This window comes from Hemiscyllium ocellatum, chromosome 28 (genome assembly GCF_020745735.1).
Source record: "Hemiscyllium ocellatum isolate sHemOce1 chromosome 28, sHemOce1.pat.X.cur, whole genome shotgun sequence".
In the NCBI taxonomy this organism is placed as follows: Eukaryota; Metazoa; Chordata; class Chondrichthyes; order Orectolobiformes; family Hemiscylliidae; genus Hemiscyllium; species Hemiscyllium ocellatum.
This window is the reverse complement of record NC_083428.1, coordinates 32,306,491-32,321,137: the sequence shown is the minus strand read 5'-3', so window position 1 is coordinate 32,321,137 and position 14,647 is coordinate 32,306,491. Positions and strand designations below refer to the sequence as shown.

General features: G+C 38.6%; 1 protein-coding gene across 3 annotated transcripts in view; it reads right to left on the bottom strand.

Annotated features, from left to right (window-relative positions):
* LOC132829234 (phosphatidylinositol 4-phosphate 5-kinase type-1 gamma-like) overlaps positions 1–14,647 on the bottom strand; it is an 84,300-nt gene that overhangs the window by 26,555 nt on the left and 43,098 nt on the right. For all 3 annotated transcript variants that reach the window (XM_060846601.1, XM_060846604.1, XM_060846603.1), the window contains exons 2-9: positions 10,614–10,645; positions 10,417–10,509; positions 8,742–8,872; positions 6,415–6,532; positions 3,938–4,090; positions 2,935–3,234; positions 2,142–2,347; positions 1,356–1,439 (exon numbers count right to left, since the gene is read on the bottom strand). In XM_060846601.1, the coding sequence (XP_060702584.1) occupies positions 1,356–1,439; positions 2,142–2,347; positions 2,935–3,234; positions 3,938–4,090; positions 6,415–6,532; positions 8,742–8,872; positions 10,417–10,509; positions 10,614–10,645 (1,117 nt within the window). The remainder of the gene's footprint in view (positions 1–1,355; positions 1,440–2,141; positions 2,348–2,934; positions 3,235–3,937; positions 4,091–6,414; positions 6,533–8,741; positions 8,873–10,416; positions 10,510–10,613; positions 10,646–14,647) is intronic.

Sequence of the window (14,647 nt, the reverse complement as noted above, 5' to 3'; positions counted from 1 at the left end):
CCCATTGGCATAGATTGCAATTGGTATTACATCAGATGTGTAGAGTTGCAGCTTCATTAAGTGTTGGTGGTGTTAAATGCCCATATCATGCGAATGATTGGAAAACTTATGTTGCTTTGCTGCTTCTTGTATGGACGTCAATCGCTATAATACCCTTCCCTTTTTTAAGGAAGAGAAAGTGACCCACGTCTTTAATATCCTGGGGTCCAATGTTAATGACGAGGGGAGGCTTGTTGCCAGGCAGTGATGATCGTCTTGATCTTCTCACAACAGATGTACAGACCAGCTTTGATGCCACTACGCTACAGACTTGTGGTCATGTCCTGGTGAGTCATTGATTCTTCAGTGAACAAGATGATGTCATCCACAAAATCCAGTTTTAACAACTGGTGTTGTTGCCACAAGATGTTAAAGTTTGCATCTATAATCACTTTGCTCATGATGAAATCAATAACCATGAAGTGCGCTTAACCTTACCATAATTCACTGAAGGAGTCATCTGCCATGCCCGAGCTGATCTTAACGCGATTGCTGGAGTTGGGGTACAAGGCTTTGAAGAAACAAATTCACCATTCCTGCATGCCATACTGCCTTGAAAGGGACCAGTATGACTTCCAATGGATGCAATCAAAAGCCTTCTCAAAAATCAATAAAATTAGTAACAAATGGCTTTTCGTAATCTAGATTGAATGTAAAGAACTGCTCAGTGCATGGTCTGCCAACTTAGAAACCTTGTTGATCTTCACAAATGTTACATCTACTTCTGCTTTCAATCTGTTGAGGAGCACTGTGCTGAAGATCTTGCCAGGTACAGTTGTTCCAGTTTAATGGAAGCTTGACGATTTTCCTTATCTACTCAAATTTCCTCATCATCTCATGAGCCAGGTAGAGTTGAACAAATCTATTGAGAGAGTGTCTTAGTCATGTTTCAGTAGCTCTAATGTGTCCTTCAGGCTCTCGATGGCTCTTTGCACCTCTGATGTGGCAATTTCTCCCAGGTTGACATTCAGCAACTGGGATATAGTGTAGTCATCGAATTCTGGATTAAGCAAACAAAACAGTTCCACAGTTCCAGCATTTTACTGCTATCCAGCAACTCCTGCTTGAAGTATCATCAGGACAAAATTAAGCTTAGCTGCTAATTCACCTTTCACGATTTTTAATCGCCAAACTCAAATGAAGGCTACTTAGTGAGGTACTGGAGGCCATACAAATCTACACTCAAAAACTGGACAGATCTAAAGGAGAAAATAAAATTAACAAAACCAGTGATCTGTATTATATTTTTAATAATACAGTATGTTAAAATGAAAAACCATTCAAACTCCATTCTGCTCTATGAAACAAATGCCTACCTGTAAGACTGTAAAATGTCAATTATACCGATGTACAAGAGAAGTCTCTCTCCTTTGCCATTTATGGCAGGGATACCTCCCATCCTAACACAAAGAGGAGAAAATGTAAATGCTATGTTATAACCTAATGATGCAACATTTTACAGTAATGAACAAATGAGACCAACTTCTCACAGTAACAGAAAACATATTTTTTTCTGAACTTCCTTCTTAAGTTACAAAACTTGAACCTAATTGTCAATTAGTTTCCACAATTTCTTCAACATGCAAGTGCAGATCACCTCACTAAGCATTCAACCTCACTAAGCATTCAGTTGTAATAGACCATTTAATGCTAAAAGATGTTTCTAGTAGTCTTCTCTTGACACATGGATCTTACCTATGTCTACTGTCATTAAGCTATTCATACAATTCCCAGCAGTGTCACCATGATACTTCAACAAGGCTGGGGCCTATGATTGTAACAAGTAACTTTGGACAAAAGTCATGTTGAAGTTGAAATAATCAATTTCAAAATGAATTTAGGTAAAACAAAACTATTTAACCATTTAGCTGTTAGGTTGAGAGTCTGGGGAAGATAAATAGGAATTCTCATTGGTGTAGGAGGGGGCATCTTTTAAAGGCTCAGAATGAAGGCCTTTAATTCAACAATACAGTTTCAAGTTTGATTCATATTGCATTTATTCAACAGCAGTTGATAAAAACAAGTCCAAGTTAATATCATGTTCTGTCATTTGCAAACTATAAGTTAAAATGAAGACTTCTTTTTAAAAATATGTTACATACGTATCATCTGTGTCGATCGATTCACCCCGTGAAGTTCCACCTTGAATAGATTCCATGGCCGTGGAATATAGAGCTTTCTGTGCAATTGGTCGTTTCTCATCAGAGGTACTTAGTAATCCCTCAGCCTGTCTTTCACGTTCTGCTTGGTCCAAATTGTGAACGCCTAACAACAAACTGTAATCCATGATTTTAAAGCTCTCTAGCACCTATTAATATCACAGGGAAGACAGAAATGACAATAATTAATGGCACACCAAACAGGAATAAGAGGAAGTCAAACAATCCTTGAAAACTTGACTGACAACACAAAATTAATCAAACTAGAATTAAAATGTTGCAAAAATATTTTAAAATATACAGTGGCTAAATCAAAGGTACACCACATCTCCCCAAAAGAAATTTTGGTCAGATAAACTTTTCATCAGACACTGAGTCAAAGATTTAGAAGTGTGTTAGAAAACCACTCATTCCAATTTTTACTTATTATTCCCCATTCCAAAAGAATAATCATTCTGGATGGTAACATTCATGGCCACTCAAATCATAACTTCTATGGTAGTGCCAGATCTCCCTTAAAGAAATCTTCTTTAATTTAATTTTGCTTTTTTTCTGTCTCTTGCACACTTTGACATTCATGTTCTTCATCTTTGCTGAGTGTTATTTGATCAAATCATTAAAAATGTATTTTCTAAATCAGCTCCTTGCTCTATGCATTGAGTCTATACTCGAATATTACTGTTAAGTCACATTTCCTTTTTCACTTAAAGTTCTATAATATAGATTCTAGCCTTACCAGACAATCTCTCTGCAGGGTTTTAATTAGAGCACTATTCATGTCTGCGTCTAATAATAAACCATCTGAGAAATCCTGCATAAAGTCCAGGTCTTTGAATGTTGGCCTGCATTTCTCACGCTCTTTTTTTGAAGCTCTCCGTTTGTAAGTTGAACCTTTTAAATCATACTTCAAATGCATCTTCACCACTCGTGGTAACACATTATTCATCACTGCCACCCGGATATTTTTGCCACCAGACTGGACACAATAAAGTCCATAAAACTTTGGCAACAGAGTCCTTGGGTTTTGATTCAGATTCTGGAACAAAATAGAGCAACTACTTTCAATATATTTAGTGTAATAAATGAACTAATATCATCCTTCACATGACAAGAACACGGGATAATGCTCAACATGTGAAGACTTCTGGCTAAATTTTGATTAGAGAGCCCCAGTCCCCATGTTCTATCAGTAACTGATAACCAACTTTGTTAATAACCAGACCAGTCATCAGGGTGTGTGCACCAACAGACTGATTATAAGGTATAATTGGATATCAGCTGCTGAAGGCAGCCCTTGAACCGTTCTCGTCAAAAACAGTCTTGAGGCATGAACATCTCAGCAAAATGTCTGGTAACACAAAGCCTGGTGAGCAACCTGTTCCAGCCTCTGCCAAATTTTCAAATTTATCCTCAAAGTCACTGGATGCCATTTCATTTTAATATTAACATTCAATTTTTCATTAATGGGTAAATTGAAATGGAATAGAAATATTTATATATCAGAGATTGCACGGCAGTTAGGCTGCTGGCTGATAAGTGCAGATTTCACACAAATATGTCTAACAACCTCCTGCCATACGGCACTTCATGCCTCATGTGAGTAGCCGTTGTATGAGGTACCAAAGGGTTATGGTTGTCGATGTTATGGTTATGGAACAACAGTCCAGCAAGGGTCAAGATTTTCATTAGAGGAGCAGATAAAAATGGGGATTGGTGTGATAGAAATAAAATTCACTCACCATATAATAACCTGGAAGCAACTTTTGCAGAAATTCTGCTTCTTTGTTTACAACAGTCTTTATTATGAACTCATCATCACTCGTCACATAAAAGAGAGAACCACTGGCACCAGGATTGGAGAGTTCAATCAAGGGTTCATTGCACAATGAATACTGGGAGAAAACATGTCAAGAGAGCAAACTTTTATTCAGAATCCAACTTTTGATGATACATTTACCACTAATGTACCCAGCTAATTTTTTAATGGCTTGAAAAGTATTTAAACCACAGTATTTCTTCATTTATGAACAACAAAACATTTAGAGGTTTGCTTTGTAAACATTCAGATATATATACCAGAGAATCTCACTGAGTAGGGGTTGTAAAATTACATCTGTACCAAAAATGCTACCTTACACAATGTGCTTCTGACAGGTGTTCCCTTTTTACTCAAGAGGAAATCCTGCCCTTCCCCATCTTTTTTCAGCCCTGACTGAAGCATTTTTACACATTTCTGATCTGAACCTTTCTGCTCCCTCCCTGATTTTTGATAGGTTACCCTTTGCTCCCTTTATACTCCACCAGCATCCGTATTCAAAAGAGTCATCCTCCACCATTTCTGCGATTTCGACTTTGTTAGTGCCATCATCAAATACATCTTCCCTCCTCTTCCATGTCAGAGTTCTAAAGGGATCATTCCATCCCTAACATTTGGCCCACTTTTCTATCACCCAATGCCTCACTCTCCTCCCATTTCAACTACCATGCACTCATTTGGCCCTTTTACACCTTCCCTCCTCACCACCCACGGCCCAAAAACTCTGTCCAGGTGAAGCAGTGATTTACTAGTACTTTTTTCAATCTAGGCTACTGTAATAACTGCTCAAAACACAGTTTTCTTCTGCATTAGGATGAACATAGTCTGGTTAACCATTTTGCAGTCTGCAACAACAATCCTACCATTCTGGTTACTTGCCATTTAATGAATTTTGTTATCATGCTCACATTTCCTCTGTAGAGATACTGCAATACTCCAATGAAGTTTAATACATTTGCAGAACACCACCTCAGCTCAGGCATTTAACAACCTTGGGGACTCAGTATCGAGTTCAAGAACCTCAGACAACGCTGACGTGGGGAGAATGTCTGTGTGGAATTTGCACAGTCGCCTGAGGCTGGAATCAAATTTGGGTCCCTGGTGCTGTGAGGCAGCAGTGCTAACCACTGAGCCACCTTGCTGCCCATCCATGAAGGGCTTATGCCTTAAATGTCAATTCTCCTGCTCCTTGGATGCCGCCTGACCTGCTATGCTTTTCCAGGCCATACTCTTCGACCGACTCTCCAGCATCTGCAGTCCTCACTTTCTCTCATTTCTTTCAGGGAAAATGCAGCACAGTAAATACTAGCCAGGCAATAAGTAGCCAGTAGACAGCTTTCCATGGAATCAAAGAATAGCAGTAATTCCAGCTCCAAAGGGCTGATGAACATTGAGGTTGCAGATCCTCACTGCTGTCAGTGTCACCAGGGGAGTGGCAGCAGCCACTGGCAACTCACCTAAACAAGAAATCCAGACTATGTCGGTTTGGCAGAATAAAGGTCACAAGAGGTCGGCATGGGTGACACACTGGCTCGGGTTTTAGGGCATTTCAGAAGGAAGGAGAGAATGCTAGCCTCACAAATATCAATCTTTTCTGCCTGCCATTTATGTGACTAACCCTTCACCAACCTAGTTGATTGTCACTTTATATTGTTAATCTTGCAACAAACTCAAGAACAGTTGACTCAATAAAAATCTGATGAAAGTGTAAGGCAATGACCTGAATCAGTCTGACAAAAATGGGAGGGAGGGAAGGTATTTGAATCATGAAACCAGTTAGTTCTTTGATACAGTGTCATTTTGTGTTAAGTATAGGAGCTCATTTAAATAACAAACGTAGTTAAAATTTTAATATAAAAAATAAATAAAGTTGAAGATCTCATGTTTTGCTTGTAAGACACTTGAATGATTGACTAGCTTTAGCTTCCAACATGGAAGCTCAGATCACTAATTAGTGAGCAGAATTTAATGTCCTTCCCCAATGCGAGGTTATAAGCATTTTATTGGGTGGGAGAAAATTCAAACGTAAAACCAAAGCACTGAAGTGTTATGATATTCACACTTGTCAGACTAAATTTCACTTTGCATCTACTCCAGGCTTAAAGTTACAGACTGTTCTTCACAGGGCTACACTATTCAAAATACTGGCTCCAGACAAGGCCCAAGTTTAAATTACAATTCCACTATTGTGATCTTGTATGTCACACAGCATGCTATACATATTAAAATAAATATTACAAATCCACCCACAGTCACTGCCTCAATAAAGCCCATGATAACATTCCATGCAATTCACTAGAGAGAATGAGCAAGTATAATTTTGTTTCATGTATGAAATACAATTCAACTGAAAAGGAGTTGTGGCACACAATACCCAGTATTCAAAATAACCAGACTCACCAAATAGTCATCTGGTCGAATGCCAAAGAGTTCCCTAAAGTAACGAAACGCCACTGGAGCATAGGTCTTAAATCTGAAGTCAGGGAAGTGATGTGCTGGAGTCAAATTACTACCTTCACTGCAAATTAAAAGAAAGTCTGAGTGCCAAAACCTGAATTACACTGTATTACATTTACCTTATGTAGCCAAATATAATCCTTATTTATAGTATAGACCAAAAAAGCACCACTGAAATGAAGAATTTGCCTCAGTGCATTTATATTCCCCAACGATTAACTTAAATTTAAACACCAATGATATGGTGAATGCGTGTGTGTGCGGTCTAGGATTCTGGTTTTGGGGTTAATAAACCCTCCAGTGGGATTTTCAGTGTAACTGAAATTTATGGTTAACTTGAGTATTTTTGTAACCATGGCAATTTATTTTAAAAATTGTTTTTGAAACGTGGCAATAGTGAATGGGGTTTGCATACTAATAGACGTTTTGGTTACCTTGAATTGTTTGCAACCCAACATGGTGAATAAAAAGGTCTCAAAAGGTTCATTAAAGTGGTCTGGCACTTTTTAAGCTTAAGGTAAAATCTGAAAGAGACAAACTTTTAGTTTCACTTTTGATTTTGAGGGGCAAATCTGTCACTGGAATGGCTATATTTAGCAGTGCTCCTGAGAAGGGAATGATAGATGAAGTGAATTAGATGACCTTGGAATTAAGAGTTATAGTTAGTCGAAAAACAGAAGTGTTGACATAAAAACCCTGAAGAGGTTATGTAAAGCTGAGTACATAGGAAGCTCAGGTGTGTCGTAGCTTCAGGAAAAAGATATCCAGTTCTAATCTAAACATTGAAGATAGAAGTGATTTAAACCCACGAGCTGTTCTCACTGGGATTCAGGTGTGAGCATATTGCAAGTTGTCCTTTGGGAACTGTATCGGGGTGTGTTTTGGGTACCATACAAAGCGGTTTCATTATGTTTCAATTCATAAAAAAAGTAAGATTTAGGATAAATAGCATCAAGGAGGAGAAAGTGAGGTCTGCAGATGCTGGAGTATCAAAGCTGAAAATGTGTTGCTGGAAAAGCGCAGCAGGTCAGGCAGCATCCAAGGAACAGGAAATTCAACATTTCGGTCATAAGCCCTTCATCAGGAGTGAAGAAAGTGTGTCCAGCAGGCTAAGATAAAAGGTAGGGAGGAGGGACTTGAGGGAGGGGCAATGGAGATGTGATAGGTGGAAGGAGGTCAAGGTGAGGGTGAGAGGCCGGAGTGGGGTGGGGGTGGAGAGGTCAGGAAGAAGATTGCAGGTTAGGAAGGCGGTGCTGAGTTCGTGGGATTCAAAGGAGATGATGTTGAGGGTGAGGACCAGTTCCGTCAATTGAGTGTGTGTGTCAGCGGATAATACCTGCCCATCCACCCAAAATTAAGTGTCAAGTGCTACTGTATGTGGAGTGATAAGTCTCCTTTATTTTTTTTACTGCCAGTCCTTTCAGGTATCAACTAACTGGGAGTAATCTGGTAAACAACTTGTTAAGTTGAAGAAACAAGAGCAAGTGTAAGTGGTATTTGAAAGAAAAGTACTGAACAAAGCCCCTTATTTGATATCCAGTTTTATTTTCCCCAACTTCTGTGATCATGCATTAACACATTAACTGGCAAAATTAAATACATTAATCACAGAAGACAATTGTGATTGAGTGGTAAACCTCTTAAAGTCCAAAAGCACTCGAAACCAATGAATTACCTTAAACAGGAGACAACATTTAGATAAATGCCATAATCAAATTATTAAAAGCAATGTCTTGCACAAAAGTGAGACACGGAAACAACTAATCTTTTATCACAAGAAAGGTAAACCATTCTTGCATCAGATATCAGTCTGATTCAATCAAAGCAGGGTCACCTCAGACTCAGACAATTATAGGTTTGAGGCAAATTAAAAACTTGAGCACATCATTACATGATCACAATGGATTCCATACGCTACCAAGGCAGTCTTCCAGTTCAAACATTTAGCCAAGGCACTGCCAAGGTGGAATTGAAAGATCTATTTGAAGAATAACATGAGTTTCTCTTTGTTCCGGGTATATTGTTCTCCCAACCATTAGTACAGATTAAACCTATCATTCATTTCATTTGATGTCTGTGGAATTTTGCTATGCACAAAATGGCACATTTCCAATAGTGACTTGGCCTTACCTCTGACTAGATTTCAGTGGTCAAAATGCTTTGCAATTAAAACAATAGAAATTAACAATTTAAAAAAAGCATGAGAGCACTAACTTGCTTTAGTCAGTTATCTGTGGTGAAAAGGGGACTTGCAATAAAGACGGACTTACCTAGGGAAGAATATGCTTTCAACGACATAGAAATCTTGCATCAGTACATCTCTTTCAGGTTTTGAACTGAGGTTTCCCACTGTGTATCCAATACCCAGTTGAATAGCTCCTTTAAGAGTGGATGAAGTTGTCTGAAACGTATTTTATAATGATGTGTTGGCTTAACCTTTATCAATATAGAGAAAAAATGACGTTCTGTTCACTTCCTGCCCTGAAGCTTGTCTAGGTTTTCAGGAAGTTCAACAAATACATAAAAAGCTTAAAAAGAAATGTGATTTTCTTGCTTTAAGAACTTTATCAGATGTAAATACATGGCAGATAGTATTCCCAGAAAGTTGATCAGTTTCTACAAATTTCTCAACTGAACATATCTTTAATATAAAGTACCGACAAAAGAAAATTTCCATTGGTAAGTCATACTGGCCCTAGATTTTTGTTTATAAACAGGACGTTCCATAATTATCTTGTTCGAGTCATTAACATTTCTCTTTGAAGGCAAGGTCAAGCTCAAGCATTTGATGGCCTTGACCCCAGAAACTTATTTAGATTATGTAACGAGACTAGCAGGCAGGAAATAATGTACCAAGCTAATAAAGACAGTAGCTACAAATTGGTGTCTCAGCAATATTTCAAACATTTTGATGATATTTTAAGGATAGAAATCAAGCACATGAATCAAAAGTTGAATCAAATTTAATTACTGTACCTCCTGGCAACCAAACAAAATATCTGATATTAGGAGTTCAACATTTACAGGACTTCTTTTAATTAATTACTCAACGCACAACTTAAAACAATAAACATATTCATTTCACAGCACAAAAGTTGCAGGTTTGTGCCTCAGCAAAAGATGGCACTTGCAGAGTTTGAAGAGTTTTCGGGAGGGGCGTTGTTTGCAGACAGTGAATTCATTGCACAAAATCTATCAACTTGCAAATGGATCTATACATCTAAAAAGCAGAAATGACCAATTAAATTTAGACTACCTTACACAAAAGATCCTGACTCTTGTATTGGCGTGGCTACTGAACATCAAGGTTCTCAGCACAATCTCTATTCCATAATATCATGAAATCAGTGTTAAGTAATTGTATTCAGTGAACCTTTTTGACCTTGCCACTACAGAAAATAACTGAAATAAATCAAGGAAAAGTTCTAGAACATAATTGTTGTACCTTGGAGTGACTTGCATGGTTAAAATTACTTAAGACAATTTGTCAGGAAAAAAGGCTGGCCAGAAAGAAATACATATATAGATCATTAAATATTCAACATTAATGCAGGTTAACATTTGAGATTAAAATTCAGACTGAGTTTTGATAAAGGACTTCATTAAAATATTAATTGCTCTCCTTTTTTCAGGTATGGTTTGACTTGACACATACAGCATTTTTGTTTCAGACTTGACCTTTAATCTTTGTTCTATCCTCACTGCTTAAACCACTAACTAGATTTTTAGGGTGTTCAGATTTGAAAGGCAGCAAAGAGCTAATCATTTTCTTTCTTATAAAACACTTTTTATGATAAATTATTACTGATAATTCACAGCTATGACAGCATTCAACATATTCAGCTCTATTTGTTTATGACATGAGAATTAAAACAAGTATAAAGTCCGACTGGGAATCCCTATTTTATTTTGACTACATTTATAAGCAATGCAATGACTGAATACTTTTTTGTATGTAGTTTCTCCAGAAGCATCTACTCCTCTGTGTCCAATTTTTCTGCTTGTCGGCGCATCGATATTTCCAGAAGAAGAGGGCATCTTGAAAAGAATAAGACATTAAATACATTAATTATAATTTTGTGCCAAGTACCAAACATTACAATTATCTGCAAGAAATTTTTAGGGTAGTTATAAAAGCTCACCTCAGCCAAGCATGCTTTTTTACTGTACGATTCTGTAGAGAAAAACAAAAAACATTTGTAAAATTCATAATTAGACTTGAAGAATATAGGAACAAAATTAGGCCATTCATCTTTATAACCTGTTGTGCATCAAATTAGACCATGTGGTCTCTGCCTTTGTCTTTCTTCTTAAAGTGCTGTTGTTTTGATCTTATCTCTTCGCCCGCAGCCCCCCCCCCCACCAAAGTTCCAAAACAATGCAACAGCTTATAAAATAGCAATTACTGCTCCTAGAATGAGGAAATCACCTCCAACGCTGAAAATACCTCAAAAACGAGCAGCTCTTACAGCCACAATCTTTTCCCATCCTCCATCTTGGATTACTCAGAATGCCAACACTTTCCAGCAATTTCTATTTTTGTCTGTAATTCAGTGTAATCCTGGCCTCATCTAATGAGTCCACATGTATAAATATAACTGGATAACAATTAGGAGGAGGAATCCTAGAAGATTTTTCACCTTACTAACCACAGGACCCAGAGCAATTGTATGTCCCTGAACATTTGAGTTGATGCTAGACAATTTAATACAAGAGATATTCTTGAATTGTATGTAACAAACAGAAAAAACCCCACATATTTCAAAAACAATTGCTATTGCTGTACTGCTGATCTCCAAATTGAATTTAGCCCAACATGTAATCGCTTTGGACATTTAACAGAGTTCAATTGTCAAGAATGAAAGTTAGATAAAGCATGGAGAACTTGAGTAGTATTCTGCGTGAAATTCAAAAGGTAAGCATGCATTTAATTTTTGTTTTGTCTTCTCAACCAAGAAATCTGGGAGGAAAACAATTCCATTATTTTGTTATAATCAGGATATGTTTACAAGAAACGTAAGAATTTTGAAACTTTTTTCATGGGAGATGAATTTTGTTAGTTAGACCAGCATTTATATTAATTTGCCTTGTACAAGGTAGGATTGAGCTACTTTCTTGAACTGCTACAATCCTTGGGGTTTAGAACCATCCACATTGTGATTAGAAAGGGAATTACACAATTTTGACTGGGTGGCAGGGAAGGAACAATGATATTGTTTCAAGTCAGGATGGTAAGTAGATTGGAAAGGAACTTGTAGGTGATGTTCCCATGCAATTGCCACCCTTGTTCTTCCATGCAGTCCAGATCCCGATTTTTTAAGGTGCAGTCATTTTCAGCTTCCCACTAGAGTTCAGCTCTAGCTCTTTTGCCCATGTTTAAACCAAGGACCTGAATCACCCAACCTGAGCATCACTGAGCAAATTATCCCTTTGCAAGTACCATTTGATGATACCTTCCAGGTCACTTTCCTGGTGACCAAAGTAAACTGATAGGGTAGTAATTGGCTGTGGTGAATTCATGTAGAAAGCACTAGTGATATGCCCTACTTCCAGAGCACAATTCTACAGTACTATTGCTGAAATGTGATGTTGCAGACCTCAGGAGGAGAGTTAACTGAAGATGGATGCAAATGCCTCAGCCTTGTCTAAAATGCTGGGGTCTGCATCAGAACCTTAAGACTATTTGGTGGTAGTGGAGGGCTCAATCCTAACACATCCTCCACTACCACCTGATGAAGGAGTGATGCTCCCAAAAGCTAGTGTGCTTCCAATTAAACCTGGCGTTGAGATTTTTAACTTTGTACACCCCAGTCCAACACCAGCATCTCCAAATCATTAGAATATTTAAGGAGTTTCCTCCTTCAATAAAGAGTTTAATACACAACACCATTCACAACTGGATGCAGCAGGTCTCCAGAGATAAAATCAGATCCATTTGTTACAGATCATTTAGCTCAGTCAACTGCACTTTGCTATGCGGTAACCTCACCAGCTGGAAATCTCATATTTCAATATGCCTAATGTTCCTTCTGGCAAGCCCTCCTGCCATTCTTCATTGAACCAGGTTAATCTCCTGGTTTAGTGATAATTATAAAATGGGGGCACACGCCAGGCCATAAAGGTTGAAGGCAAGTCTGCTGCTTCTGATATTCCATAGGTCCACAAGGATACCTAGTTTGAGTTGCTCAATCTGTCCCAAATCTATTGCATTTAGCACAGTAATACAGCTACACAACATGATTGAGGGCATCCTCATTGTGAAGACAGGATTTGGTTTCCACTATGCAGTGGTTACTCCAAATGATACTGTCATGAACAGACATATCTTCAACAAACAGATTGGTGGGAGGATTTTCCCATTTTGCTCGTTCCCTTGCCACCTGCCACAGACCCACTTTAGTAGTTATGTACTTTAGGATTTGGCCAGCTTGGTCGAACAGTGATGCTGAGTCACTCTTAAGGATGAACAGTGAAGCTCAGAATTCATTTCTGTGCTTTTGCCACTTTCTTCAGTTTAGGGGAGGTGACGGCAATCAGCAGATTTATTTGTCCATGTTTCACATGATGGCATCAGACTTTTATGGGGCCTGGAGGCAATGTTGAGGGCTTCCAGGGTAACTCCTCCCTGATTGCATATCATTTTGCCATCACCTCTGTTAGTCTGTCCGGCCAATGGGACAGAGCATATCCAGGAATAGAATAGTGTTGGCTGTGACGGTGTGTAATGTATGATTCCACGAGTATGACTGTGTCAGGCGGTTGCTCTTAGTCTGTGGAATAGCCCTTCCAATTTTACCACCAGTTCCCATATGAAATGAAGACTTTGCGGGTCAACCAGGTGCATTTGCTGGCTTTTCCAGCACCTAGGTTGTTGCTGGATAGTCTGTCTAGTTTCTTTCCTTTGTTAGATTCTCAGAAGTATGATACAACTTGGTGCTTGCTAGGCTATTTCAGAGGGCAGTTAAGAGTCAATCACTTTGCAGTAGGTCTGGAATTACACATAAACTGGACCGGGTAAGAATGGAAGATTTCTTGCCCTAAAAGACATTACTGAATTAGATGGGATTTTACTTGGACTAGATTTTAATTTAAGATTATATTGAATTCCAATTTTATCATCTGCTACTGTGGTACCCAAACCCATGTCTCCACAACATTAACCTGGGGTTCTGGATGCCCAGTCCAGTGACATTACCACTACATCATTGCCTCCTGCAAATAGCCCCCCTTGAAAAATGCATTTAGATAGAAACTGGCATCTTTTCACATGCCAAAGGTGAGCTTTTTAAATTAGCAGGGTAAATGATTTTGTTTATGAATGAGTAATATCTTTGCAAATGTTCTCTTTCTACCAAAGGCAATTGTGACACTTACTGAAATATAAATCATGGTGTCATACCAATATAACCTGCCATATTTAAATTATATGATTCATGCTCACGATTCAAGCTCAAAGTGAGAGTTGACAGGGTATTCAATACTGGTTAGGGAACGGGTGGGTTGGAACAAGTGAAATAAATATAAGAATCAAACTTGATCTTTTCTTCTCCTGAAGTGCTCATGTGGGTATCCTTCCAGTGGGTCATTAGACAAATAGCAGACACAGCCAAAACTGCCCCAGCTGACAAGGTAGTTTCTGGGAACACACTAACAGGTTACCCTTATGACTTAGTTTAAGATATTGTCTGCATTGTATAAGACCATAAGACATAGGAATGGAAGTAAGGCCATTTGGTCCATCGAGTCCACTACGCCATTTAATCATGGCTAATAGGCATTTCAACTCCACTTACCCGCATTCTCCCCGTAGCCCTTAATTCCTTGTGACATCAAGAATTTATCAACTTCTGCCTTGAAGACATTTAGCGTCCCGGCCTCCACTACACTCCGCGGCAATGAATTCCACAGGCCCACCACTCTCTGGCTGAAGAAATGTCTCCGCATTTCTGTTCTGAACTGACCCCCTCTAATTCTAAGGCTGTGCCCACGGGTCCTAGTCTCCCCGCCTAATGGAAACAATTTCTTAGCGTCCACCCTTTCCAAGCCATGTATTATCTTGTAAGTTTCTATTAGATCTCCCCTTAATCTTCTAAACTCCAATGAGTACAATCCCAGGATCCTCAGCCGTTCCTCGTATGTTAGATCTACCATTCCAGGGATCATCCGTGTGAATCTC